A 24090-nucleotide genomic window follows, 5' to 3' on the forward strand; every position below is an offset into this window, starting at 1 on the left:
AAATGTTTTTTAATACTTCAAGGTTACCAAGAATTTTAGATTTTTTTTTATTTTTTAGATTTTATATGACTTTCTTAAAATTTTTCAAAATGAAAAAAAAAAATTAATCAAAAATTTCAGTTTTTTTTTATTTTTTTGGATTTTGAATGATTTTCTTAAAAATTTTTTAAAATAAAAAAATATGTAAGAAAAAATCGAAAATAAATTTTATACTTGCATCGGCCTAAAAATCCCATTTCACAATTGCAAATTTGTGACAGCCCCGAGACACAGGCGGCACAAATTTCTAAATGTGCGCTGGACTTGTTCATTCCCGAGTTCATTTCCGAGTTCATTTTAAGTTCATTTCGATTCTCTCAGAAACAAACAAACAAAAAAACATGGGATCAACACCTGAAATCATAACTTTACAATTCGGCAACTACACGAATTACGTCGGGACTCATTTATGGAACATCCAAGTAAGAAAAATCCCCTTCTTTTAAACTAAATTTCATTCAACTCTCATTTCAGGAAGCCCAATTCAACTATGATCCCCTCGCCGAACCGAGTGACATCAATCACGACGTGCTTTTCCGCGAAGGCAAAACTTTCAAAGGAGACGTTACCTTCACCCCTCGCGTCTTAATTTGCGATTTAAAGGGTTCCTACACAAATTTCCCGCAAGAAGGCGAACTATATGCAGGACCCGTGTCTTCTGTGGATCAAATTCGATCGGATATCGCGTGGGACGAATCAAAAATCGAAATTTTAGACGAAGAGGAAAAAAGTAAAAAAACTAAAAATGACTTTCATCAAGATCTGGAAAAGCCCGAAGCGGATCCCGAAAGCAAAGAATACAATTTCGCCGAAAATGTGACAGAATGGAGCGATTTCATGTATTCGCGACATCATCCAAGAAGTGTAAATATTATTAAAGAATATCAGCATGAAACGAGCGAAACTTCATTCGATACATTCGCTGCGGGAGAAGAGCTATGGAAACATTTTGAAGACGATTTCGGGGATAAAATCCGAAATATCTTGGAAGAGTGCGATTTTTGTCAAGGATTTCAAGTTTTATTCGACGTCTTTGATGGTTTTTCGGGTTTAGCAACGAAATGCGGCGAACATTTGAACGACGAGTATGGCAAAACGCTCTTTTGTGTCCCAATTTTCGCTCCAACTGCCCGTGAATTCAAGAATTGCGACGATCCCATGAGTGACAGTATTCGTTTGATGAACATCGCGCTGACTTTTTCGCAACTTTCGGAAAGTAGCGCATTTTTTATCCCGCTTTCGACGATGAGTCGTGTCTGGAGAGCCATTGAACAACCTCGTGCCTTCCAAAATTTGGATTATCATCCGGAAAATTATTATCAAACGGCTTCTATTCTCGCTACGTACCTCGACACACTTAGTTTGAGGTATCGTTTGCGTTATCCGAGTGGCGGAAGTTACTTATCCCATCTTTGCACCGACATGAATCGATATGGCAGGAAAATGGGCGCCGCAGGACTTGCAATGCCTTTTAAAATGGGTGCTGAAGAAGATTTAATTGAATATTTGGATCGCGTTGAAGGTCCTTTGTTCGATAATTTGTCGCCGCATTGCGAGCCAGGCACAGATCGGGTGCTCCAAAGCATTTGTATGCGCGGGATCCCCGAAACGCGCCTCAAAAAACCTCGAGAAAAGGCGGGAAAACAAGTTCAGATGGCAGCATACAAGTGTTCTTCGGTCGGAGAGATGATCCAACTTTACTACCAATGCAGTTATTACAGTAGTTTTGCTCATGTGACGTCAATTGAGGATCCCATGAAGCTCCGACAACCCTTCCCGCGGGAGATTTTGTCCAAAAATCTGAGTCGAAATGGATTTTCGTTGCCTGAAATGCCGGAAAATCCATCGAGAATTGAATCTATGCCTGTTATGGCGACCGTTCAGGTGTCAAGTGCCTTATCGAATACGCTGGAAGCACTCCATCGAGACACAAAACGCATTAAATTCGCGAAAATTCATCGTTTTAAGGAATCTGGAATGGAAAATGATGAGTACGAGGAGTCTCTCGAACGATTATTGAGCTTTAAAGAAAATTACGATGAAGGGTTTGAACTTTAATTCAAGATTTTATTAAAAAAATGCATTTTTTTTATTTTTTTATGAAATAAAACCATCACCTAACACGAAATTCACCTTTTTAAGGCCAATTCACAACTTTGCCTTCTTCGAGGACTCACAAATTTTCCTCACATATTTATGGGCTTCGTCATAAACGGGATTTGTAGCGTTCCGTACCTCCTTCAGCCAATTCGCCAACCTTGGACGACCTTTGACTGGATCATATCCCGCCATTTTTGGTTGCTCAATTTCGCATGCCGCCCAAATATCTGCCGCTGTGAGTTTTTCTCCCGTAATAAATTTATTTTTTTCGCCCAACCAGACGTCTTCCATCGTGTCAAGCGCCATTTCCATGCGATCTTTCATCTCGTCGACCCGATCTTGGGCACTTGGCTTCCCCGTGAGGATCGGAAGTAGCCAGGCAAGTTGAAAATACATCGCGCAAAAGATTCGCAAGCCATTGTGTTGCCATTCGAGGAATTCATCGACTTGCGCTCGATGTTTTGTGTCTTCGGGATACAAATTTTTCAATAATGGAAACTCATTTTTGCGATCCAAGTACCGGAGGATGGCGATACTCTCGGAAAGTTTGAAACCATCGTGATCGACGATGCAAGGCACTTTTTGGAAACGATTTATGGCTTTGAATTCGTCTGTCATATGAGCTCCTACGAGATAAAAATTTAATTTTTGCATGAAAAACGGACTTTGAACCCTTTGATTTGATAATTTTTACCTTTTCTCAAGGCGACTGGTTGATGATCCGTCGGAATTTGAGCGAGATCGAACAAAATATACATCGCTCGTGATGGTTGAGACATCAAATCAAAATATAATTTGATGTTTTTAGACATTTTTTTGATTTTTTGACTTGAACGGAGCGATTTGTTATTGTTTTCAATGCGATTTGTATCGATAAAGGTACGTAACCGGCTTCAATACGAACGAAAAGTATTCAATCCCTCTTGGAAATTCATTTATTATCATTAAAAATCTCAATTTTGACTTTTAAACTTCTTTTCTGCTCTTCTCAGGTACTCGTGAGCTTCATCATACACGGGATTCGTAGCTTTTTGTACCTCCGCAAGCCATTTTTCAAGCAAAGGACGTCCTTCGCGCGGTTCAAACCCCGCCATTCTCGGTTGTTCTACCTCACAAGCACCCCAAATGTCGGCTACAGTCAATTTTTCGCCCGTCAAGAATCGATTTCCATCGCCAAGCCACACATTTTCCATGAAATCCAATATTTTTATCATTTCTTCGCGACTTTTTTTGACCTCAGCAGCTGGAGAGGGTTTTCCAGTTACCAAAGGCATTCGCCAGACGAGTTCAAAATACGTTCCGCAATGAAGACGAACGCCGTTGTGTTGCCATTCGAGGAATTCATCGATTTTTGCGCGTTTTCGGAGGTCATTTGGGTACAAATCACGAAGATACGGGAAGTCGCCCTTTTGATCCAAGTACCGGAGGATGGCGATACTCTCGGAAAGCTTGAAACCGTCGTGATCGACGATGCAAGGCACTTTTTGGAAGCGATTTATGGCTTTGAACTCCGGGGTAAGTTGAGCTCCTGAAAGATTTTGTCAAAAATTTTGATTAAAAACCATTAAAAAAATATTTTTAACAAATTTTTACGTTTTCTCAATGCCACAGGTTGATGAATTACGGGAATTCGAGCCAAATTGAAGACCATGAACAAGGCCCGTGATGGTTGGGACAGCAAATCAAAATATAATTTAACTTGTTTGGACATTTTTGATGAATTTTTACGGAATTCTGATAAGAAATGCCGGGATTAGAGATAAATTTCTTAAGTATTCATCCCTTTTGGAATTTTTTTCCCTGATTTTTGGTACAAAAATGACTCATTTTAATTTTTTTACCTGATTTTTTTTTAGTTTCTGTTCATCCTTCAACAAATTACGATGCCATTCCTCAAAAAAATCTTAATTTTCGTGATTTTTCTTAAAAATGTGACTTCCATTCGGTATTCCATCTGTCACGCCAACGATCAACAATGCCAAATTCGAGATTTACGACTCACAGAAGATGATTTCGACTTCGAACCAATCGCCAGTAACATCGATTCACTGTTAGTGCTTGAAATTTCCTTCGAAGACACATGCGACATCCCAATAATTTACGAAAATGTCTGCAAAATGTTCCCAAATCTTCAAGTTTATCGAGCAACCAATGTTGGAATCAAAAAAATCGATCCTGAAACGTTCAGTTCGTGTCTGGATTTGATCGAATTGCGACTTCATGACAACTTTATCAAGGAATTAGATGAAAAAACCTTCTGGAGTAACGAAAATATACAAATATTGGATTTGGGAAATAATTTATTGACCACTTTAGATGCTAAGATGTTCATTAAAAGCCAAAATTTGAAGTTTTTGAGCTTCAGTAATAATTATTTCGAAGAATTTTCATCGAATTTGAATCTCACAAGTCTTCAGGAGCTCCATTTGCATGGAAATGACTTGCTAGAATTGAATGTCGAGCAAATGATATCAACTTTAAAGGCCTTAAAGATCATTTTATTAGGAGGAAATTGCTTTAAATGTGATCGAGCGGAAGAAATGAGGAAAATTTTGGAAAATAATCGAGTTACGATCATAAAAGCCAAAGTCTTGAGGAACAAGGAACGATTAAAAGATGACAAATTAATCACTTGCATCTCAAATAACGAATGGAATATCCGAAAAATAGCGAGAGATTTCCCTGTCGTGCAGCAAGAATTGGAAATTAATCAAAATTCAGTGAAAATTTTAACAATAGAACTTGAAGACATGAAAAAAGAGATGCAAAAATTGACTTATTTCGTAAAATCAATGATGGCAAGTTCAAATTACAACGAAAAAGATCAAAATTTGTTGAGTCATCACGTGAACGAGAAGCAATTAAAGGTCATGAAATGTTCAACGGTATGTCAAGATCCTTAAAAAACATAAAAATAAATAAAAACTCTTGAGTGAAAACAAAATTAAATTCCTTTCAACGAAAAATTTTCAAAGAAATCAACAAAATTTTACTCACAGAAGTATTTTTGTGCACATTCTTCTTCCTCCTACTGCGTTTCATTTGTAGACAATGTCCGTTTTTCATCCCACACACAACTTTTTAAACAAAAAACAAAACAGTAAATGAGCCGCAAGCCAATTTATTCCGAGATTTGCATCAAGTTGGGTGTGAAATTGAATGAAGAGCGTTTTAATTAAATGTAAAAGTGCATCTTTGCCATGTAAATTTGCTTATCAACAGCTTTTCATGTGAGGATAAAATTTTACATCACATGATAAAAATCAAATAAGTTCGATTAAAATTATTTTAAAAAAAAAATTTTTTGGACCTAAATTTTAACAATTTTTACAAAATTTGAGAAAAAAGTATTTTAAATGATAAAATCTGATTTTTTAATTTTTTTATTACAGAATTTTTGAACAAAAAAAATTATTTAAGTTAAAAAAAATAAATTAAAAAAAAATTAAATTTGAAAAAAAAGTAAAAAAATTTTAAAAAAATGATAAAATTAAATAAAAAAAAGTATTTTATGTGATAAAATCTGATTTTTTACTTTTTTTATTACAGAATTTTTGAACAAAAAAATTAAATTTAAAAATAAATTAAAAAAAATTAAATTAAAAAAAAAAAATAAAAAAAAATAATTTAAATAAAAAAATTAAATAAAAAAAATAAAATTAAAAAAAATTAAAAATAAAAATTTAAAATACAAAAATTTTAAAAAATAAAATTTAAAAAAAAAAAATTTATGGACCCATTTTTGGGTGTAATTTTTTCTCTATAACAATCAAGATATCAATTTAAATGAATTTTTGGGAAGTCTTTTCTTTCTTTTTACTTTTTTTCAATGAGAAATCCTGCAAAAAAGGAGAAACTTGGAGGAATCTGTTGATCAAAACTTACCAAGTGTCATTAAAAAGCTTTTCATACAAGCAAATGATCCAATTTTGGATGAAAAAGTTGAACAAGAAGATGTTAGTTAAATACCAGACGTCTCCATTACGTGATATTTTGTTCCTCCGGCATATCAATTTTCAATGTATTTTATTTTTATAATTTTTTGAGACTTTTTTATTCCTGTCAACAGCTGAAATCTCATAAAAAAATTCAAATATTTGAGAAAAAAATAATTTTTTTCCATAAATTCTTTCTTGAATCAACTTTTGGTCCATAGAAAAATTTTGTGACTTGCGATTCCCAATTTTCCGCTTCGTATGTTTGACGTCATAAATTTCGATAGCATCATCAAGTTGACCAGCACGAGCATCATTTCCCCTCACAATCATCATGACATATTTCTAGGTAAGCTCCAAATTTGCTTAAAACGGAGAAAAATCATGACTGCCCTTCCACAGAAATTTCATCGGCGCATCCGTTTCTCCTCTTTTCGCACAAAAATTTCTCAATGAGCGTGTAAAAGGATGCTTTCTTCGCAAGCACAAGTCTGGCATAAATTTTGAAGTCATGTGTGAACTACAAATGGATTATTTATTTATTTATTGTGGGTGGTTGTCGTTCACAGACGACGCTTTCGCGCGACCCGAAACAGCAATTGACGTGCCTTTAATGAAAACGAGCGAAACGGAGTACCTGTCGCGTCACTGGCGTAATAATTTTAATGGGATTTTCTCTTTTGTGATGAATTTTCGCTTTTTTGTCGAGTGGGAGGATGACACAAGACGGCGTTTCACACATTTTTCAGCTTGAAAGACAATTCGCGTATTCGAATATGTTAACCGCCGCATATTTGCATGTTTGTTTCGCCCACACGATTGTCATTCAAATGGAAATTCGATGTTTTTGTTCGAACGGTAGGAAGATAGTTTATCATTTTCACGACCTTTTGGCGTTATTTATGGTTTGTCGTGCGTTATTTGCATAATAGATGAAGGTTTATGAGAAAATTTTCATTTTGGAAATTTTTTCGATTTATTAATTTTTGTAATTTTTCATTTCTTTTAATTAAAATTTTATTTTATTTTATTTTATTTTATTTTATTTTATTTTATTTTATTTTATTTATTTTATTTTATTTTATTTTTTTATTTTATTTTATTTTTTATTTTATTTTATTTTATTTTTTTATTTTATTTTATTTTTATTTTATTTTTTATTTTATTTTATTTTTTATTTTATTTTATTTTATTTTATTTTTTATTTATTTTTTTTTATTTTTTTATTTTATTTTATTTTATTTTATTTTATTTTATTTTATTTTATTTTATTTTATTTTATTTTATTTTATTTTATTTTATTTTATTTTATTTTATTTTATTTTATTTTATTTTATTTTATTTTATTTTATTTTATTTTATTTTATTTTATTTTATTTTATTTTATTTTATTTTATTTTATTTTATTTTATTTTATTTTATTTTATTTTATTTTATTTTATTTTATTTTATTTTATTTTATTTTATTTTATTTTATTTTATTTTATTTTATTTTATTTTATTTTATTTTATTTTATTTTATTTTATTTTATTTTATTTTATTTTATTTTATTTTATTTTATTTTATTTTATTTTATTTTATTTTATTTTATTTTATTTTATTTTATTTTATTTTATTTTATTTTATTTTATTTTAAAAAATAGATTTTTCCTCCATGATGACTGAAGACAAGTTCAGATAAAGCCTTTCACTCCAAAACGATTGAAATGTTTGTGCCATGTCAAGCAATCAACCGAGATAACGTCACCTATAAATACGATCCCATTGCTTTTCTCGCTCAAATAGTGCATCGAACAGCCAAGCAGCATGAAACTTCGTAAGTAATCCGCTTACAAAAGTTCATTAAATTAGAAAATTTGTGAAACTAGGTCAATATTCACAGAGATTTTCCTCCTATTGACGTGCATTTCGTGCATTTACTGCCAGGACAAGGGATATTGTGATCCGGATTTGTGCACCGATTCATGGGGCAACGTCAGTCCGCACATTGGGTGTCCCGGCGTAGCGAAAGACGAGTGTCCAAGTGATGCCCGTTGGATCCCCATTGAGAAGGAATTACGTTCGATTGTCTTGGACAAGCATAACAGCTACCGGAATCAACTTGCGGCGGGAAAATTAGCGGGATTTCCAGCTGCAAAGAAAATGCCGACAATTGTAAGTTTACAAAAAAATTTTTTTTCAAGAAATTTTCATTAAAAAAATTTTTTTCGAAAGGAATGGGATGACGAATTAGCGTATCTCGCATATTTGAACGTCATGCAATGCGTTTTTGAGCACGACGAATGCCACAATACGTACCAATTTAAATGGGCGGGTCAGAATCTCGGCTGGAGCGGAGGATATTCGAGTGATAAACAAGCCGTTCAAACGAATGTCGATGGATGGTGGGCCGAACACAAAAATGCTACCGAAAGTGACATTCATGAAGTTGGAGATTCGTGAGTTTTTGAACGTTTTTTAACGATTTTTTATCAAATTTTTATTTTTTTTTTAAAGAAAATACATGATAGGACATTTTACGGCGATGGCTCAAGATCGTACAAATCGCATTGGATGTGCAGGTTCAGTTTATAACGGAAAGGAGCGTTTAGTGGCATGCAATTATTCGTTTACGAACTTGCAAGGATCGCCAGTTTACGAATCAGGAAAAGCTGCTTCGGGATGCAAAACGGGAACTAACTCGAAATATCCAAGTTTGTGCAGTACGAAGGAAGAAGTTGATCCGAATCCTTAAGTTTGGCATGAAAATTCGTAAAAAATAAATGGATGTTTGAGACTTTTGTCAGTTTTTGCCTGAAAATTTTGAAAAAAATTAATTTTTTGACTTTAAAATCTCCTAATTAGTCGATATTTTGATAAAAAATCAGTAAATTAATCGGCTATTGATACCAAAATTTATGAATTTTCTTGTGTTTGGAGAGAAACTTCACGAATACTTCAGGCTTTGACCCAAAAATGTTCGAATTTGTCATTTTTTTTTGACATAAAATTTAAGAAATTTTTAAAATTTGCTTAAAAACTTACAGTTTATTTAATTTTTAATTGTAAAATTTACGAATTTTTAAAATTTGATTTTAAAGTCATCGATTTTTTTGATGAAAATTCAAAATATTAGTTAGTTATTAATTCCAAAATTATTTTTTTTTTGTTTTTGACGAAAAAATCATAAATATTTCATTTTAAGGTTTTAAAAATTTAAAATTTGATAGATTTTTACTCAAAAAATTTTTAATTAATAATTTTTGGATGATAATTTACGAATTTCGACCAAAAATTCAAGAAATTTTTAAAATTTTGCTCAAAAGTCGTCGATTTTTCGTTAAAGAACAAGAGTTTTGTTTGTTTTGATAAAAAAATAATTAAAAATTTGTTAATTTTAACCCTCAAATTTATAAATTGTTACATTTTTGATTTTAAAAATTACAAATTTGAACGAAAAATATCAATTTTTGAGAAATTTGAAAAGTTTTAAGGATAAAAATACCAAAATTATCATGAAAGGGCTTCTCAAAAATATCAAAAAAGCTCATTAGTGCATCAATTCATCAAAAATTTCGACTAAATTTAACTTTTTAGCAACTTGTGAAGATAAAAAAAACAATTTCAACCCTTAAGCCTTCTCGTTAAAAGCTGAAAATCGATCAAAATCCTCGAATTTTACAAAAAAATATCTTTAATTAACAAACAAATCAATCACGAATCGCATCTTCCGTTGAAATTCCTTCATAATCATCATCATCGTACATCTTTTTCATCCGTTGGCGATAAACAGCGCTATCGGGATTGTATTGCTCATTCCGACACTTTTCCAATTTCTTCTCCAAAAACTTTATTCTTTCCTTTTGTGGCAGTTCTATTGTCTTAACCATCGACCGAATCTCTAAAAATGCCCAAAATTACATTAAAATCGATAAATTTTACCAAAAAATGTTAAAAAATCTTACTTCTAACAGATTCAATGAGCATTCCCAACTTATCCTTCGCCGACGCAAAAAGCGATTCCGTCACATAACTATCCAAATTCTCCTGCTCCTTACTGGCGGCATGCAAAACCGCCGCGAGGGCAATTTGAGACGGCGCATACAACAAACAAGCATCCGTAAAAAAAGTTTTTTCCAAAAAATCGTCGATGCCTTGTCGCAATCTGTCGGGATTATTCAACGAGCATCGCGCTTTGATGTCAATGAGGAATCCCTCAACGGGGCGATACGGATTATGGACCGTCAAGTAGTAATTTAGCTCTTTCATCAGCAACAACTCGTTCGAGAGAATAATATCCATCGCTTTATTGCGATCGCCTTTGATATTGGCGACAAATTGCCCGATCGAGACATTAAATTCCTCAACTTTGCACGACAAATACACGCAAGTTGCGAGAATTTCCTTCGGATGGTAGTCCATGGGCGAGTTATAAACGTAAAATCGCTTGAAATAATGAAATGCCGTCCCGACAACACATTTAGGCATCGGCGGTTCGAATCTTTTGCAGAATTCCTTGAGCTGCAATTCATATTGTCGCAAAATTAACCGTTCCTCGTCTTTGGTAAGGAAATAATCTTCAACTGGGATGGTTATATTTGCGCCGTGACGTGCGACAAAAGCATCATTGTGCTTAGCTCGCAAGTCACGAAGCTCCTGTTCCGTTTTAAAAGTCCAGAATTTCTTTTGCGAACTCACCGGATACATTTTTACGAGCTTTGTTTACTTGCTTCGATTTGACGTTTAACCGGCAAAAACTGTCAAAAATTTTGTAAACAAAACACGGAAGCCGCCTCGAGGAAGCAGAAAAACAGGAAAATAGCAGAAAAATGGCTTCGGGAAAACGTAAAGCTGATGCCCAGATCCCCATGGAGGAGAGTGATGTCCTTTCAATTCGTCCTTTGTAAGAAAATTTCGTTTTAAAATAATTTTTTTGTGAAAAAAAAAATTTTTTTTCTAACAAAAACCAAAAAATTTTGTTAAAAAAAATTTTTTTTTGTTAAATTTTATGAAATTTTTTGTTAAAAAAAAATGAAAAAAAATTTTTTGTTAAAAAATTCGTAAAAAAAATTTTTTTTTTAGGGGTGCGGGACAAGAAGTCGGTCGAAGTTGCATTATGTTAGAGTTTAAAGGCAAGAAAATCATGCTCGATTGCGGAATTCATCCCGGATTATCAGGTCTCGATGCGTTACCTTTCGTGGATTTGATTGAAGCTGACGAAATTGACTTACTTTTCATCTCACATTTCCATTTGGATCATTGCGGAGCACTTCCGTGGTTTCTTCAGAAGACCAGTTTCAAAGGACGATGTTTTATGACGCACGCTACCAAGGCAATTTATCGCTGGATGTTGTCGGATTACATCAAAGTCTCGAATATCTCGACGGAACAAATGCTTTATACGGAACAAGATCTCGAAGCGAGCATGGAAAAGATCGAAACCATCAATTTTCATGAGGAACGTGACGTTATGGGGGTTCGTTTTTGGGCTTACAACGCCGGACATGTACTTGGAGCAGCAATGTTCATGATAGAAATTGCTGGCGTCAAAATTTTGTACACTGGAGACTTTTCGCGGCAAGAAGATCGACATTTAATGGCAGCTGAAATCCCTCTGATGAAGCCAGATGTGCTTATAACGGAATCTACGTACGGGACGCACATCCATGAGAAGCGGGAGGATCGTGAAACGCGGTTTACGAGTTTAGTTCAGAAAATTGTGCAACAAGGAGGGCGATGTTTGATCCCGGTGTTCGCTTTGGGACGTGCACAGGAACTTTTATTGATTTTAGACGAGTATTGGAGTCAAAATCCCGAGTTGCAAGACATCCCCATCTATTATGCGTCGTCGCTGGCGAAGAAATGCATGGCTGTGTACCAAACTTACATCAATGCCATGAACGATAAAATCCGGAGACAAATCGCCGTTAACAATCCCTTCGTTTTTCGACACATTTCCAACCTCAAGGGCATCGATCACTTTGACGACATCGGTCCTTGTGTCATTATGGCGTCTCCCGGTATGATGCAAAGTGGTTTATCCCGTGAATTGTTCGAAAATTGGTGTACCGACTCGAAAAACGGCGTAATTATTGCCGGTTACTGCGTCGAAGGGACACTTGCGAAGACAATTTTATCCGAACCTGAAGAAGTTACGAGCATGAGTGGACAAAAACTCCCCTTGAACATGTCTGTGGACTACATTTCCTTCAGCGCGCACACGGATTACCAACAAACAAGCGAATTTATTCGGATTTTAGCACCGCAACACGTCGTTTTAGTGCATGGCGAACAAAACGAGATGGGTCGTCTGAAGTCTGCGTTGATCCGTGAGTACGAAAGTGATCCAAATGCCAATATTAAATTCTACAATCCAAGAAATACTCACACTGTGGAGCTTTATTTCAAGGGAGAAAAGACCGCCAAGGTCATGGGATCACTGGCAGTGACGAAACCCGAAGAGAAACAAGTCATTTCCGGAGTTCTCGTGAAACGCGACTTCAAATATCACATTTTAGCGCCCTCGGATCTCTCGAAATACACTGACATGAGTATGTCTGTTGTCACACAAAGGCAAAGTTTGCGCTTTAATGGCTCCCCGAGCTCTTTGAAAGTTTTGTTGGATCGCGTTGGAGGTCCCGGCACCGTCGAAATAATCGAAGTTGACAAGAAATTTAAAATTTTTGGAGCAATCGACTTGGAATTCGACGAAAAAATGGTGATACTTGAATGGCAAGCCACCCCTGTGAATGACATGTATGCGGATTCAGTATTGGCTTCCATCCTACAAGCAGAGTTAACGGGAAATAAAATACGAACGACATCCGCTTTGAAGCCAGATCGGTCTCATTTCAGGGATTGTTTGGTAGAAACGTTGCAGGAAATGTACGGCGAGGACATAATTCCGAAGGATTATGAAGGAGATGACCTGAAAATCAACGTGAACGAGTACAAAATTGAAATTGATGCGAAAAAACGGGTAAAAAATTGATTTTTTAAATATTTTTTATTAGTTACCTTAATCCAATACTTTTTTTTATAGACGGTTTCTTGTCCGGAAAACGAACAATTGGAACACAAGATCAAAAGTACCATGGAAAAATTATATCAAGCACTTGGTTAAGTGCTTTGGGTTTCAGATCCAGCTCACTTTGCGTTCCATTTAAGCGTTTTTACGTTATTTTTTAAGTTTTTTTAAATAATAAATATTAATTAAATACTAAATCTTACAAGTCCAAATGAAAATCAAAAATTAAGTCCAAAATTTTTGAAAATAAAATGGGGGCAAAATAAAAAAAAAGTTTTGAAATACTATTTTCATACAAAATGACAAAGTTTTAACAATTTTTGAGCGTTAAATAATATTTTTAAAGTTTTTTTTTAAATATTTACTTTGAAATTTGCTATTTTAAAATATATTTCAAGATATTTTATATTAAAAATTTTGAAAAATAAATTCAGTAAATTTATGAAAATTATTTTTATAGAAGAAAATTTATGTTAAAATATTTATGACTTTAAAAACAAAAAATATATAAAATTTTTTTGAAAATTAAAAAAAAAATTTTTTAATTTTTAAATTTTTTTGAAATTTTTTTACAAATTTTCTTCGTAAATTTTTTTAAAATTTTTTTTTAATTTTAATAATTTTTTTTTAATTTTTTTTTTTTTTTAAATTTTTTAAAAATGTTTTTTGAAAATTTTCTTTGTAAATTTTTAAAAATTTTTTTTTTTTTAATTTAAATTTAATTTTTTTTTTTAATTTTTTTAAATTTAAAAAAAAATTTTTTTTTTTTTTTTTGAAAATTTTTTAAAATTTTTTTTTTAATTATTTTTTTTGTTTTTAAAATTTTTTTTTTTTAATTTTTTGAAAAATTATCAAAATACACCAAAAAACTGTAATTTTTGATGAAATTTTTAACTTTTTTTTTATTTTGCCCCTTTAGACCTTAACTTTTAAAATGGGGCATCGTACTTTATTTTTAATTTTCATTTGGAGTGGCCTTATATAGAGTTCAACTCGAGTTTTGTCAAATTTTGCCCGAAATTCATCCGAAAAAAATTAATTTACTTCCAAATCACCGTAATATTGGAATCCGTTTCGATATCTTCTTCCACAGCAGCGGGACTAATCTTTGTCAGGCAACAAATTTCGTCAATACTGAGGAGTCCCGTATACAAAGTTTGTCTCCCCACGGGGACTTTTCCCGTGAAAACGGGATATTTATTGATAATTCGTATGAGTTTGTGTTGCAAACCGAATGTCACGAGGCGTCTTTCGTCGATATTGTGTTCGCGTGGATTGAATCTCAAGCACAATGCCTTCAAAGTGACTCCGTGCGTCATTGCCGCATAAATTTGGAGACACTGAAGCAACGACGGAGGTTTTTTCTCGCGCGTACAAACAACGTATTGTCGACAATCCCTCGCCAATTGCGGATTTTTTGTCAATTTTTGCAAATCTCGTGTGCACATGTAAATGTTGCTGTACTTCAGTAGCGGAAGTAACCCCAGCACGCCGTAATAAACTAAATTTTGGATGCAGGAACGCGTTAAGGTTCCATTGACATCCGCTTGTTCCGCGATATGAGCGACGTGAGATTGTCCATTGATGAAGGGCAGGATTTGTTGCGTCGTTAAATCCCAATTTTCCTTGGGGACTTCGAGAAAAACGGGCGACGTGATGTGCGGCACAAGATGATCGAAGACGGCAGGCGGATCTGCGGGAACGTTGATAATTTTAAGGAAAATTGTTGTTTTATTTTCCGTGAAAAGTGTCATCCCGGTTTCATTCAAGTCACGCAAAACACGTTCCAGAAACGCTTGAAGTTGATCCTTGTGCCGATCGTCGGACAAAAAATTACTTTCGTGCTCCATCTGGATGAGATATTCCGTTAATTTTTGTACGAGAGCTTCGTACTGAACGGTTCGTCGATTTGCCTCGCAGACGAAGCACAAATTGAAGTAAAAGGCATTTCGCACGTATTTGTCACTTTCGAGCTTCACGGGAAATCCGACAATTTTGTGGTCCAAAACGTTACTGAAAATAAGAAAATTTATCGAAAAATGTCACAAAACACTCGAAAAATGGCTTACACTGTCAAAATACATCGTTGCAACTGGGGCTTTGGAATAATATAAACGTTGATTGCGTGAAAGTGTTCCTTGGAAATGTAATTTATGGGCGCCTAAAACGGAAGGATGCGTTGTTACGGAACAAAGAAACTAAAAAAAAATATGTTTTTCTTACCTGGCACGAGATTTTACTTCCATGTACGTCATGGAATTCACTGAGAAATATTGCTTTTAGGGGTCCAGGTCCTTCAGAGGGGTTTATGAAGGAGCCCATCGTTCAAATTTAGTTCCTGCTTTAGCTTCCTGATGCATTTGACCAAAACAATATGAATTAGCAAGGCGGCGATTCGGGTAAGGACGATACAATTTTCGAAAATGTTTTAGATTTTTAATATTGGATCGATTTCAAAGCTAAAAGTTAATAAATATCCATTCTAAAGTTGATTTCCATTGATATCTGATCGATTTTTGATCAAATAAAAAAAAGTACGATTTTATCATATGAGGAGCAAAAATCGTACTTTTTTTCTCAAGTCAATTTTCAACCAACTTTTGATGGGTTTCAAAGCTAAAAGTTAATAAATATTCATTCTAAAGTTGATTTCCATTGATATCTGATCGATTTTTGATGAAATAAAAAAAAGTACGATTTTATCATATGAGGAGCAAAAGTCGTACTTTTTTTCTCAAGTCAATTTTCAACCAACTTTTGATGGGTTTCAAAGCTAAAATTTAATAAATATTCATTCTAAAGTTGATTTTCATTGATATCTGATCGATTTTTGACGAAATAAAAAAAAGTACGATTTTATCATATGAGGAGCAAAAATCGTACTTTTTTTCTCAAGTCAATTTTCAACCAACTTTTGATGGGTTTCAAAGCTAAAATTTAATAAATATTCATTCTAAAGTTGATTTTCATTGCTATCTGATCGATTTTTGACGAAATAAAAAAAAGTACGATTTTATCATATGAGGAGCAAAAATCGTACTTTTTTTCTCAAGTCAATTTTCAACCAACTTTTGATGGGTTTCAAAGCTAAAATTTAATAAATATTCATTCTAAAGTTGATTTTCATTGATCTGATCGATTTTTGACGAAATAAAAAAAAGTACGATTTTATCATATGAGGAGCAAAAATCGTACTTTTTTTCTCAAGTCAATTTTCAACCCATTTTTGATGGGTTTCAAAGCTAAAATTTAATAAATATTCATTCTAAAGTTGATTTCCATTGCTATCTGATCGATTTTTGACGAAATAAAAAAAAGTACGATTTTATCATATGAGGAGCAAAAATCGTACTTTTTTTCTCAAGTCAATTTTCAACCAATTTTTGATGGGTTTCAAAGCTAAAATTTAATAAATATTCATTCTAAAGTTGATTTCCATTGCTATCTGATCGATTTTTGACGAAATAAAAAAAAGTACGATTTTATCATATGAGGAGCAAAAATCGTACTTTTTTTCTCAAGTCAATTTTTCAACCAACTTTTGATGGGTTTCAAAGCTAAAATTTAATAAATATTCATTCTAAAGTTGATTTCCATTGCTATCTGATCGATTTTTGATGAAATAAAAAAAAGTACGATTTTATCATATGAGGAGCAAAAATCGTACTTTTTTTCTCAAGTCAATTTTCAACCAACTTTTGATGGGTTTCAAAGCTAAAATTTAATAAATATTCATTCTAAAGTTGATTTCCATTGATATCTGATCGATTTTTGACGAAATAAAAAAAAGTACGATTTTATCATATGAGGAGCAAAAATCGTACTTTTTTTCTCAAGTCAATTTTCAACCAACTTTTGATGGGTTTCAAAGCTAAAATTTAATAAATATTCATTCTAAAGTTGATTTCCATTGCTATCTGATCGATTTTTGATGAAATAAAAAAAAGTACGATTTTATCATATGAGGAGAAAAAATCGTACTTTTTTTCTCAAGTCAATTTTCAACCAACTTTTGATGGGTTTCAAAGCTAAAATTTAATAAATATTCATTCTAAAGTTGATTTCCATTGCTATCTGATCGATTTTTGACGAAATAAAAAAAAGTACGATTTTATCATATGAGGAGCAAAAATCGTACTTTTTTTCTCAAGTCAATTTTCAACCAACTTTTGATGGGTTTCAAAGCTAAAATTTAATAAATATTCATTCTAAAGTTGATTTTCATTGATATCTGATCGATTTTTGACGAAATAAAAAAAAGTACGATTTTATCATATGAGGAGCAAAAATCGTACTTTTTTTCTCAAGTCAATTTTCAACCAACTTTTGATGGGTTTCAAAGCTAAAATTTAATAAATATTCATTCTAAAGTTGATTTCCATTGCTATCTGATCGATTTTTGACGAAATAAAAAAAAGTACGATTTTATCATATGAGGAGCAAAAATCGTACTTTTTTTCTCAAGTCAATTTTCAACCAACTTTTGATGGGTTTCAAAGCTAAAATTTAATAAATATTCATTCTAAAGTTGATTTCCATTGCTATCTGATCGATTTTTGACGAAATAAAAAAAAGTACGATTTTATCATATGAGGAGCAAAAATCGTACTTTTTTTCTCAAGTCAATTTTCAACCAACTTTTGATGGGTTTCAAAGCTAAAATTTAATAAATATTCATTCTAAAGTTGATTTCCATTGCTATCTGATCGATTTTTGACGAAATAAAAAAAAGTACGATTTTTGATAAAAAAAAGTACGATTTTATGAGGAGCAAAAATCGTACTTTTTTTCTCAAGTCAATTTTCAACCAACTTTTGATGGGTTTCAAAGCTAAAATAATAAATATTCATTCTAAAGTTGATTTCCATTGCTATCTGATCGATTTTTGACGAAATAAAAAAAAGTACGATTTTATCATATGAGGAGCAAAAATCGTACTTTTTTTCTCAAGTCAATTTTCAACCAACTTTTGATGGGTTTCAAAGCTAAAATTTAATAAATATTCATTCTAAAGTCGATTTTAATTGATATCTGATCGATTTTTGACGAAATAAAAAAAAGTACGATTTTATCATATGAGGAGCAAAAATCGTACTTTTTTTCTCAAGTCAATTTTCAACCAACTTTTGATGGGTTTCAAAGCTAAAATTTAATAAATATTCATTCTAAAGTTGATTTCCATTGCTATCTGATCGATTTTTGACGAAATAAAAAAAAGTACGATTTTATCATATGAGGAGCAAAAATCGTACTTTTTTTCTCAAGTCAATTTTCAACCAACTTTTGATGGGTTTCAAAGCTAAAAGTTAATAAATATTCATTCTAAAGTCGATTTTCATTGCTATCTGATCGATTTTTGACGAAATAAAAAAAAGTACGATTTTATCATATGAGGAGCAAAAATCGTACTTTTTTTCTAAAGTCAATTTTCAACCAACTTTTGATGGGTTTCAAAGCTAAAAGTTAATAAATATTCATTCTAAAGTTGATTTCCATTGCTATCTGATCGATTTTTGACGAAATAAAAAAAAGTACGATTTTATCATATGAGGAGCAAAAATCGTACTTTTTTTCTCAAGTCAATTTTCAACCAACTTTTGATGGGTTTCAAAGCTAAAAGTTAATAAATATTCATTCTAAAGTTGATTTTCATTGATATCTGATCGATTTTTGACGAAATAAAAAAAAGTACGATTTTATCATATGAGGAGCAAAAATCGTACTTTTTTTCTCAAGTCAATTTTCAACCAACTTTTGATGGGTTTCAAAGCTAAAAGTTAATAAATATTCATTCTAAAGTTGATTTTCATTGATATCTGATCGATTTTTGATAAAATAAAAAAAAAATTTCATGACGGGAAAAAAATTTGATAATTGTATCGGCCTAATTGAATTAGCGCGTGGCAAATCACTTTTTTCTCGAGTAAACAAAACAAACGGTCGGCGTTCACGACGTATTCCACAAATTTCCCTCTAAAAATCGCCAAAATGGGGAAAAAACGTGAAATCCCGAACAATTTCACATCGTTTTGCCGTTTGTGTCTCGGCATAACGGACGATTTGATCGACATCACTGCCGAAGACCAAGACTACGACATAATTGAGTTGGTTTTCGAGACAATCGACATCAAATTTCTCAAATCGCATCCACTCTATGCACATCAGTACGTTTGCGAATCCTGCCTCAACATTTGCAAGTTCATCAAAAAGTTTCGCAAGGACTGCACAAATTCGCTGCAGACCCTTTCGCGCAGCGTAATCTACGAAATGCCCAAAGATGCCACGGAAATGTGCTGGACTGGCGATCGGAAACGCATGAAGGAGCTAATTGAGGAACTGAAAACGTTGCAAGAGGACTCGCTGATCGTTCAGTCGGAGCATTACAAGGAAATGTGGAAGATGAGTGTCGAGGACAAGGACTTGATCGAGACGGATTTGGCAGAAGAAGACATCATTATGGAGATAAAGAACGAAATTAAGGAAGAAATCGAGGAAGTTCAAGTCGAAACTGTCGATTTTGATCCCAACGATCCGGAATTCGGGGAAAATGACGGCGGAGATCAAGATGTCGACGACGAAGATTACGTTCCGAAGGCCGAAGAAGAGGAAGAAGCGAACGAGGAAGAAGCAGCAGAAGAAATGGAAGTTGCGGATGCCGAACAAACTGACGAAAACGAAGCAAAAAAGCCAAAAAGAAAGAAATACAAAAAATTCCAGTGTGACATTTGCCTAAAATTCATGGATGGCTACGACTGGAAGTTTCACATGAACACGCATCTCAAAATTTATCCGTTCCGTTGCGAAGAACCTGATTGCGATCGTAAATTTACCACGCCAGGCAACTTACAGGCACATCGAAAGAACGCTCATAACGGCAAAAAAGTCCCCGAATCACCCGAACACGCAGATAAACTCGTGCCCTGCGAAAAATGTGGACTTGAATTCACGAAAAAGCAACTTTACAACCACAAAAAAAGACAACATGGTGAGATTTTTCTCTAAATTTCGTCGAAAATTCAAATTTTTCTTAATTTTTTATTGATTTTCACAGCTGACGAGCAACACGAATGCGACGAACCCGATTGTGGCGAAATATTTTCGACTCTCCAACGGCTAAAGCGACATCAGAAGCAATGTCACTCCGATAAACCGCGACAAAAGTACACTTGCGAGTTATGTGGCAAGGCATTCCGGAAGACGAGACTTAAATATCACATGAATATCCACTTAAGTACGTTTTTTTCCCTTTAATCCTTGAATTTTAATCAAAAATTGAATTTTTCAGATCTCAAACCGTTCGTTTGTAACTACGAAGGATGCACAAAAGCTTGTCCCGATCCCGGACAACTCGCAGTTCACAAACGGATCATCCATTTGAAGACAATAAAGATCGTTTGTAAGATTTGTGGGAAGCCGTTCAAGACAAAGGCGGATCACGATATCCATTTTACGTATCACGGAACGCCCTCGTTGCCCTGCCAAATCTGCGGAAGGCTTTTGATGAACAGAAAAACTCTCGCGAAGCATTTACTGATACACACCGGCGAGAAAAAGTACAAATGCACGTTCGAGGGATGCACGAAAAGTTTTCCCGTATCGACTGGGTTGACGGTTCACATGAGATCGCACACCAAAGAGAAGTAAGTTGATGATTTTTGTCGAGAAAATGTCTTGAATTTTCATTTCATTGATTTTTTGAGCAATTTTTAGAAGGATTAATGAAGGTCAATTAAAGAAATTACTCAATTTTTGACCGAAAATTAACAAAAGATAAAGTCTTTAATAGAAATTCGTTAGAAAATTAATATTTTCATATATTTTAGTAATAAATTCTGAAGTGCGATTTTTTTTAAAACATTTTTGGCTAATTTTTGATTAAAAATTTCAATCAAAATTTTAATTAAAAATATTTTTTTACTTTCGAAGTAAAAAATTCTTAATTACGAAATATTTTTGACGAAATTATTTTGCTTTTCATTAAAAAAAAAATTGAAGTAGGTACGAAGAGTTTTTTTTAGAATTTTAAAAATTTTTGATAAAAATGGCTAAGATTTAAAAAAATCTAATTTTGATCGAATTAAGTCAAATTTTAAATATTTTTTTTTGTAATTTTGTAACAAAAAAATCTTAATTAAGAATAATTTTTAGAATTTTTGACTAAAGCTTTTCAAATTTCCATGAAAGTTTCTTCAAAGATCAATATTTTTTGACATTTTAGTGAAAAATTAAAAATTTCGAGATTTTTTTAAAATCTTAGAATTTTCATTTTTAGCTAAAAAAATATTCATCATTTTTTTTATTTTTGTAGGTATTAAAAAAAAATTTTAAAGTGCGAAAATTTTTTTTTAACTTTTGTTACATTTTTGATTAAAACTTTAAAAATTTTCATGAAAATTCGATTGAAATTCAAATTTTTTTTAACTTTTCATTAATTAATTTTGAATTTTGAAAAAAATAAATTTTTGACATTTTTAAATTTTTAATTAAAATTTTTGAAGATTTTTAAAAAAGCCAAATTTTTAATCAAATTTAGTAAAATTTTTTACAAAAATTATTTTTTTTTTGCTTTTGAAGTAAAAATTATTATTTACGAAAATTTTCATTTAAATTTGTTCAAAATTTATTATTTTCTAACTTTTTAAAGAAAAATTCTAAAAATTTGCATGAAAGTTTTTTAGAAATTTAATTTTTTCTTTTAGAAATTATTTTATAAATTTTTAAAAATTTTTTTTGTTATATTAAAAAATTATAGCTATTTCCATTTTTGACCAAAAATTAAAAAAAAAAAAATTTATGAAAATTTAATATTTTTTTTAAATAAAAAATTATCAATTTTTGAATTTAAATAATAAATTAAAATAATTTTCAAAATTTTTGTACAAAAACAAACAAAATCATAAAAAATGTACTTTTCAACATTGCTCGATTAAAGCTGAAAGGTCAAAAAGTCAAAAATTCAATGAAATTCAAAACATTTTCAACTTTTTTTAATGACCTTAATTTTTAACATTTTTTTTTTTGTATTTTCAGACCTTACGCTTGCGACGACTGCCCCGAAAAATTCGCTTATCGCATCGGACTGCGACGTCATGCCCAAAAAGTTCACGGAAAAGTTGTTTAAAAAAAAATCCTCGTTTAAATTAAAATCCTTAAAACATAATTTTTTATTGATTTTTTAATTTTTTTTTACAATTAATGGCAAACTTGACGACGTGATGTTCATTACTCGTGTTCATACGCTGCAATAATCTGCGGAATTATCGGCGGGGGTTTTGAAATATTTGCCGGCGATGCTGTTGATTTTCGTGCTGTACTTCCGCCGCCTCCGCTGCTGTTGCTGCTGTTACTGTTATGCACTGCCATGAAATGCATTTTACGCGTTTCGATATTCTCGAATTTGCTCGTGCACTGTCCACAGGGGAAAATGCGACGTTTTGTCGTTTTGCCATTTTTGTATTTGGTTATGATACTGATGTGTTTCGGTTGATCGGCTTCTTTGTACACGAAGGAACGATTTGAGCGACGCGTTGACGACAGCACGACTTCCTGTTCGGTTTTGATCTCCTCGGGCTGTTTCATTGGGGGTGTTTGGAGCGTCGTTGGAAGCTCGAGTGGGTCTCGCATCGTCATATTTGGGGAAATTTGCGGGATTTCCGGTTTATAAATTGTTCGCATGCCATTCGAACGTCTCGTGGGCGTCACTTTTTCTTGTTTAACAGTCGATAAAGCTCCAATTTTGCTACATCTTGGGCCTGGGCGACTCCGCATCATCGGTTTTCGTGTCTCAAGTTCGTCGAAAAATTGTTGACTGACACTTTGAACGTTGCTGATGACTAGTCCGAGATCATTGGGGGCCTCGCGTTTCAATGGATGAAGTGAAATTTCCATACCGAGTCCCGATAACTTTTGAATGACATCCTTTGGTTCCTGTTTCACGCTCATCGCTTCCGTTTTTTGCTTAATTTGTGACACAAGCTCGCTCAAACTGACCTTTTGCCCGTTACTGTTGCTCACGAGAATCGAATTTTGGGGTTTTTTCACGGCACCCATGTCACGATGCGCTTGTCGATGTTTCTCAAAAGCCGTGCGATCCGGAAAAGAAAGTCGACATTCCTTGCAATGCAGTAAAATTCGACCCTCGGCGGGCGCAAATTCGCGTTTTACTGTGACACTTTGAGATTCTGACGACGAACTCACCCCCGATGACGTCGAAGGACTTCTCGCGCCGCCATTCGTGCTCGAAGATGCCCGATTCACGTGTGTCGACAAAATATGCGCCTTGACATGCTCTATTCGGCGGAACATGATTGTGCAGTGAGGACATTTGTGGATAGCTTTTGCATCGAGTTGTTGTCGGCTTTTGATGGTATTCGCCAATTTCTTGAAATGGTAACGTTTTTTGTGTGTCGTCAGATTACATGCTTGGGAAAATCTACAAAAAAAATGTTGAAAAATCGAATTTTCCGGGAAAAAACGGAAAAACTTACGATTTATTACAATACAAACAAACGTGAGGACGTTCACCAGTGTGAATCCGAAAATGGACTTTTAGTGTGAAGCGTTCGCTGAACTTTTTGTGGCACACGGAGCACTCAAAGGGCTTGCACGAGTGCACAATGTTGTTGTGTGTGGCCAAATCTTTGCGATTTCCGAACTTGATGTCACAAGTTTCACAATAAAGTCGCGCTTTGTAATTCTGTAAAGCATCCATGAAGCTCGGATTTTGATATTTTTGCAATTTTTCTCGTCAGTCAAAGCCGGAAATTAAATTTCCATGTATCTCCAGTGATAAAAACGGGTATTTTTTGCGTTTTGATGCCCTTCTTTGCAGTTAACTTCGTATTTGGACCAGAATTATAAATTAAAATACACAAACAGAGTGTGAAAAAATATTTGTTTTGAGTCAATATGACAGCTGCGGGAGCGGAACATGTATTTTTTTGACAATTGACAGGTAAGGCAATGTCTGCTAGGGTATTTCATTTCTTGTTTCAGTTTCAAAATTGTTC

The 24090-nt window shown here is 33.2% G+C and overlaps 10 protein-coding genes across 12 annotated transcripts; 5 read left to right on the forward strand and 5 right to left on the reverse strand.

Moving 5' to 3' along the window:
* The first annotated feature begins 340 nt into the window (after window positions 1–340).
* LOC134833976 (protein misato) lies at window positions 341–2185 on the forward strand. Its single transcript, XM_063848486.1, has 2 exons — window positions 341–461; window positions 514–2185. The coding sequence occupies exons 1-2, from the start codon at window positions 381–383 to the stop codon at window positions 2095–2097; spliced, it is 1665 nt and encodes a 554-aa protein (XP_063704556.1). The 5' UTR covers window positions 341–380; the 3' UTR covers window positions 2098–2185.
* LOC134833977 (glutathione S-transferase theta-1-like) lies at window positions 2115–2998 on the reverse strand. Its single transcript, XM_063848487.1, has 2 exons — window positions 2834–2998; window positions 2115–2765 (listed from the first exon to the last, which is right to left on the reverse strand). The coding sequence occupies exons 1-2, from the start codon at window positions 2949–2951 to the stop codon at window positions 2188–2190; spliced, it is 696 nt and encodes a 231-aa protein (XP_063704557.1). The 5' UTR covers window positions 2952–2998; the 3' UTR covers window positions 2115–2187.
* Window positions 2999–3068: 70 nt separating this feature from the next.
* On the reverse strand, window positions 3069–3892 carry LOC134834924 (glutathione S-transferase theta-1-like). Its single transcript, XM_063849730.1, has 2 exons — window positions 3733–3892; window positions 3069–3667 (listed from the first exon to the last, which is right to left on the reverse strand). The coding sequence occupies exons 1-2, from the start codon at window positions 3848–3850 to the stop codon at window positions 3093–3095; spliced, it is 693 nt and encodes a 230-aa protein (XP_063705800.1). The 5' UTR covers window positions 3851–3892; the 3' UTR covers window positions 3069–3092.
* A 130-nt stretch (window positions 3893–4022) lies between these two features.
* LOC134835516 (nephrocan-like) lies at window positions 4023–5042 on the forward strand. Its single transcript, XM_063850394.1, has one exon. The coding sequence runs from the start codon at window positions 4023–4025 to the stop codon at window positions 5040–5042; it is 1020 nt and encodes a 339-aa protein (XP_063706464.1).
* Window positions 5043–7850: 2808 nt separating this feature from the next.
* On the forward strand, window positions 7851–8915 carry LOC134834359 (antigen 5 like allergen Cul n 1-like). Its single transcript, XM_063848994.1, has 4 exons — window positions 7851–7891; window positions 7958–8229; window positions 8290–8513; window positions 8572–8915. The coding sequence occupies exons 1-4, from the start codon at window positions 7882–7884 to the stop codon at window positions 8807–8809; spliced, it is 744 nt and encodes a 247-aa protein (XP_063705064.1). The 5' UTR covers window positions 7851–7881; the 3' UTR covers window positions 8810–8915.
* An 821-nt stretch (window positions 8916–9736) lies between these two features.
* LOC134834207 (cyclin-H) lies at window positions 9737–10789 on the reverse strand. Its single transcript, XM_063848792.1, has 2 exons — window positions 10020–10789; window positions 9737–9955 (listed from the first exon to the last, which is right to left on the reverse strand). Exons 1-2 carry the CDS (start codon window positions 10759–10761, stop codon window positions 9765–9767), a joined length of 933 nt encoding a protein of 310 aa, XP_063704862.1. The 5' UTR covers window positions 10762–10789; the 3' UTR covers window positions 9737–9764.
* Window positions 10790–10817: 28 nt separating this feature from the next.
* Window positions 10818–13390, forward strand: LOC134833381 (cleavage and polyadenylation specificity factor 73). The gene is made up of 3 exons (XM_063847687.1): window positions 10818–10957; window positions 11137–13033; window positions 13097–13390. The coding sequence occupies exons 1-3, from the start codon at window positions 10884–10886 to the stop codon at window positions 13175–13177; spliced, it is 2052 nt and encodes a 683-aa protein (XP_063703757.1). The 5' UTR covers window positions 10818–10883; the 3' UTR covers window positions 13178–13390.
* Window positions 13078–15442, reverse strand: LOC134833382 (GATOR complex protein NPRL2). Of its 3 annotated transcripts, none has more exons than XM_063847688.1 (4): window positions 15305–15442; window positions 15151–15242; window positions 14126–15094; window positions 13078–13203 (listed from the first exon to the last, which is right to left on the reverse strand). In XM_063847688.1, exons 1-4 carry the CDS (start codon window positions 15401–15403, stop codon window positions 13137–13139), a joined length of 1227 nt encoding a protein of 408 aa, XP_063703758.1. In that variant the 5' UTR covers window positions 15404–15442; the 3' UTR covers window positions 13078–13136. The 3 variants fall into 3 exon arrangements, with proteins under 3 accessions (XP_063703758.1, XP_063703759.1, XP_063703760.1); XM_063847689.1 differs by having other exon boundaries at window positions 13143–13279; XM_063847690.1 differs by having other exon boundaries at window positions 13150–13279; window positions 14030–15094.
* A 3621-nt stretch (window positions 15443–19063) lies between these two features.
* Window positions 19064–22240, forward strand: LOC134835609 (zinc finger protein 260-like). Its single transcript, XM_063850502.1, has 4 exons — window positions 19064–20066; window positions 20133–20312; window positions 20367–20721; window positions 22112–22240. Exons 1-4 carry the CDS (start codon window positions 19070–19072, stop codon window positions 22200–22202), a joined length of 1623 nt encoding a protein of 540 aa, XP_063706572.1. The 5' UTR covers window positions 19064–19069; the 3' UTR covers window positions 22203–22240.
* LOC134835610 (zinc finger and BTB domain-containing protein 24-like) lies at window positions 22222–23966 on the reverse strand. The gene is made up of 2 exons (XM_063850503.1): window positions 23569–23966; window positions 22222–23513 (listed from the first exon to the last, which is right to left on the reverse strand). Exons 1-2 carry the CDS (start codon window positions 23790–23792, stop codon window positions 22304–22306), a joined length of 1434 nt encoding a protein of 477 aa, XP_063706573.1. The 5' UTR covers window positions 23793–23966; the 3' UTR covers window positions 22222–22303.
* Between the last annotated feature and the right edge of the window lie 124 nt (window positions 23967–24090).

This window comes from Culicoides brevitarsis, chromosome 3 (assembly GCF_036172545.1).
Source record: "Culicoides brevitarsis isolate CSIRO-B50_1 chromosome 3, AGI_CSIRO_Cbre_v1, whole genome shotgun sequence".
In the NCBI taxonomy this organism is placed as follows: Eukaryota; Metazoa; Arthropoda; class Insecta; order Diptera; family Ceratopogonidae; genus Culicoides; species Culicoides brevitarsis.

Bases quoted from the DNA above. Each gene is read 5' to 3' on its own strand.
- LOC134835516 (XM_063850394.1), top strand. From the start codon at position 4,023: ATGCCATTCCTCAAAAAAATCTTAATTTTCGTGATTTTTCTTAAAAAT.
- LOC134833977 (XM_063848487.1), bottom strand. From the start codon at position 2,951: ATGTCTAAAAACATCAAATTATATTTTGATTTGATGTCTCAACCATCA. The intron at 2,766-2,833 runs GTAAAAATTATC...TTTATCTCGTAG, and splicing joins ACCAGTCGCCTTGAGAAAAG to GAGCTCATATGACAGACGAA.
- LOC134835609 (XM_063850502.1), top strand. From the start codon at position 19,070: ATGGGGAAAAAACGTGAAATCCCGAACAATTTCACATCGTTTTGCCGT. The intron at 20,067-20,132 runs GTGAGATTTTTC...TGATTTTCACAG, and splicing joins CCACAAAAAAAGACAACATG to CTGACGAGCAACACGAATGC. The intron at 20,313-20,366 runs GTACGTTTTTTT...TGAATTTTTCAG, and splicing joins TCACATGAATATCCACTTAA to ATCTCAAACCGTTCGTTTGT.
- LOC134834359 (XM_063848994.1), top strand. The intron at 8,230-8,289 runs GTAAGTTTACAA...TTTTTTCGAAAG, and splicing joins CAAAGAAAATGCCGACAATT to GAATGGGATGACGAATTAGC. The intron at 8,514-8,571 runs GTGAGTTTTTGA...TTTTTTTTAAAG, and splicing joins ATTCATGAAGTTGGAGATTC to AAAATACATGATAGGACATT.
- LOC134834924 (XM_063849730.1), bottom strand. From the start codon at position 3,850: ATGTCCAAACAAGTTAAATTATATTTTGATTTGCTGTCCCAACCATCA. The intron at 3,668-3,732 runs GTAAAAATTTGT...AAAATCTTTCAG, and splicing joins ACCTGTGGCATTGAGAAAAC to GAGCTCAACTTACCCCGGAG.
- LOC134834207 (XM_063848792.1), bottom strand. From the start codon at position 10,761: ATGTATCCGGTGAGTTCGCAAAAGAAATTCTGGACTTTTAAAACGGAA. The intron at 9,956-10,019 runs GTAAGATTTTTT...GGGCATTTTTAG, and splicing joins GCTCATTGAATCTGTTAGAA to AGATTCGGTCGATGGTTAAG.
- LOC134833381 (XM_063847687.1), top strand. From the start codon at position 10,884: ATGGCTTCGGGAAAACGTAAAGCTGATGCCCAGATCCCCATGGAGGAG. The intron at 10,958-11,136 runs GTAAGAAAATTT...TTTTTTTTTTAG, and splicing joins GTCCTTTCAATTCGTCCTTT to GGGTGCGGGACAAGAAGTCG. The intron at 13,034-13,096 runs GTAAAAAATTGA...TTTTTTTTATAG, and splicing joins AAATTGATGCGAAAAAACGG to ACGGTTTCTTGTCCGGAAAA.
- LOC134833382 (XM_063847688.1), bottom strand. From the start codon at position 15,403: ATGGGCTCCTTCATAAACCCCTCTGAAGGACCTGGACCCCTAAAAGCA. The intron at 15,243-15,304 runs GTAAGAAAAACA...CTTCCGTTTTAG, and splicing joins GAAGTAAAATCTCGTGCCAG to GCGCCCATAAATTACATTTC. The intron at 13,204-14,125 runs GTAAATTAATTT...TGGAACGCAAAG, and splicing joins AATATTACGGTGATTTGGAA to TGAGCTGGATCTGAAACCCA.
- LOC134835610 (XM_063850503.1), bottom strand. From the start codon at position 23,792: ATGGATGCTTTACAGAATTACAAAGCGCGACTTTATTGTGAAACTTGT. The intron at 23,514-23,568 runs GTAAGTTTTTCC...TTTTTTTTGTAG, and splicing joins TGTTTGTATTGTAATAAATC to ATTTTCCCAAGCATGTAATC.
- LOC134833976 (XM_063848486.1), top strand. From the start codon at position 381: ATGGGATCAACACCTGAAATCATAACTTTACAATTCGGCAACTACACG. The intron at 462-513 runs GTAAGAAAAATC...CTCTCATTTCAG, and splicing joins CTCATTTATGGAACATCCAA to GAAGCCCAATTCAACTATGA.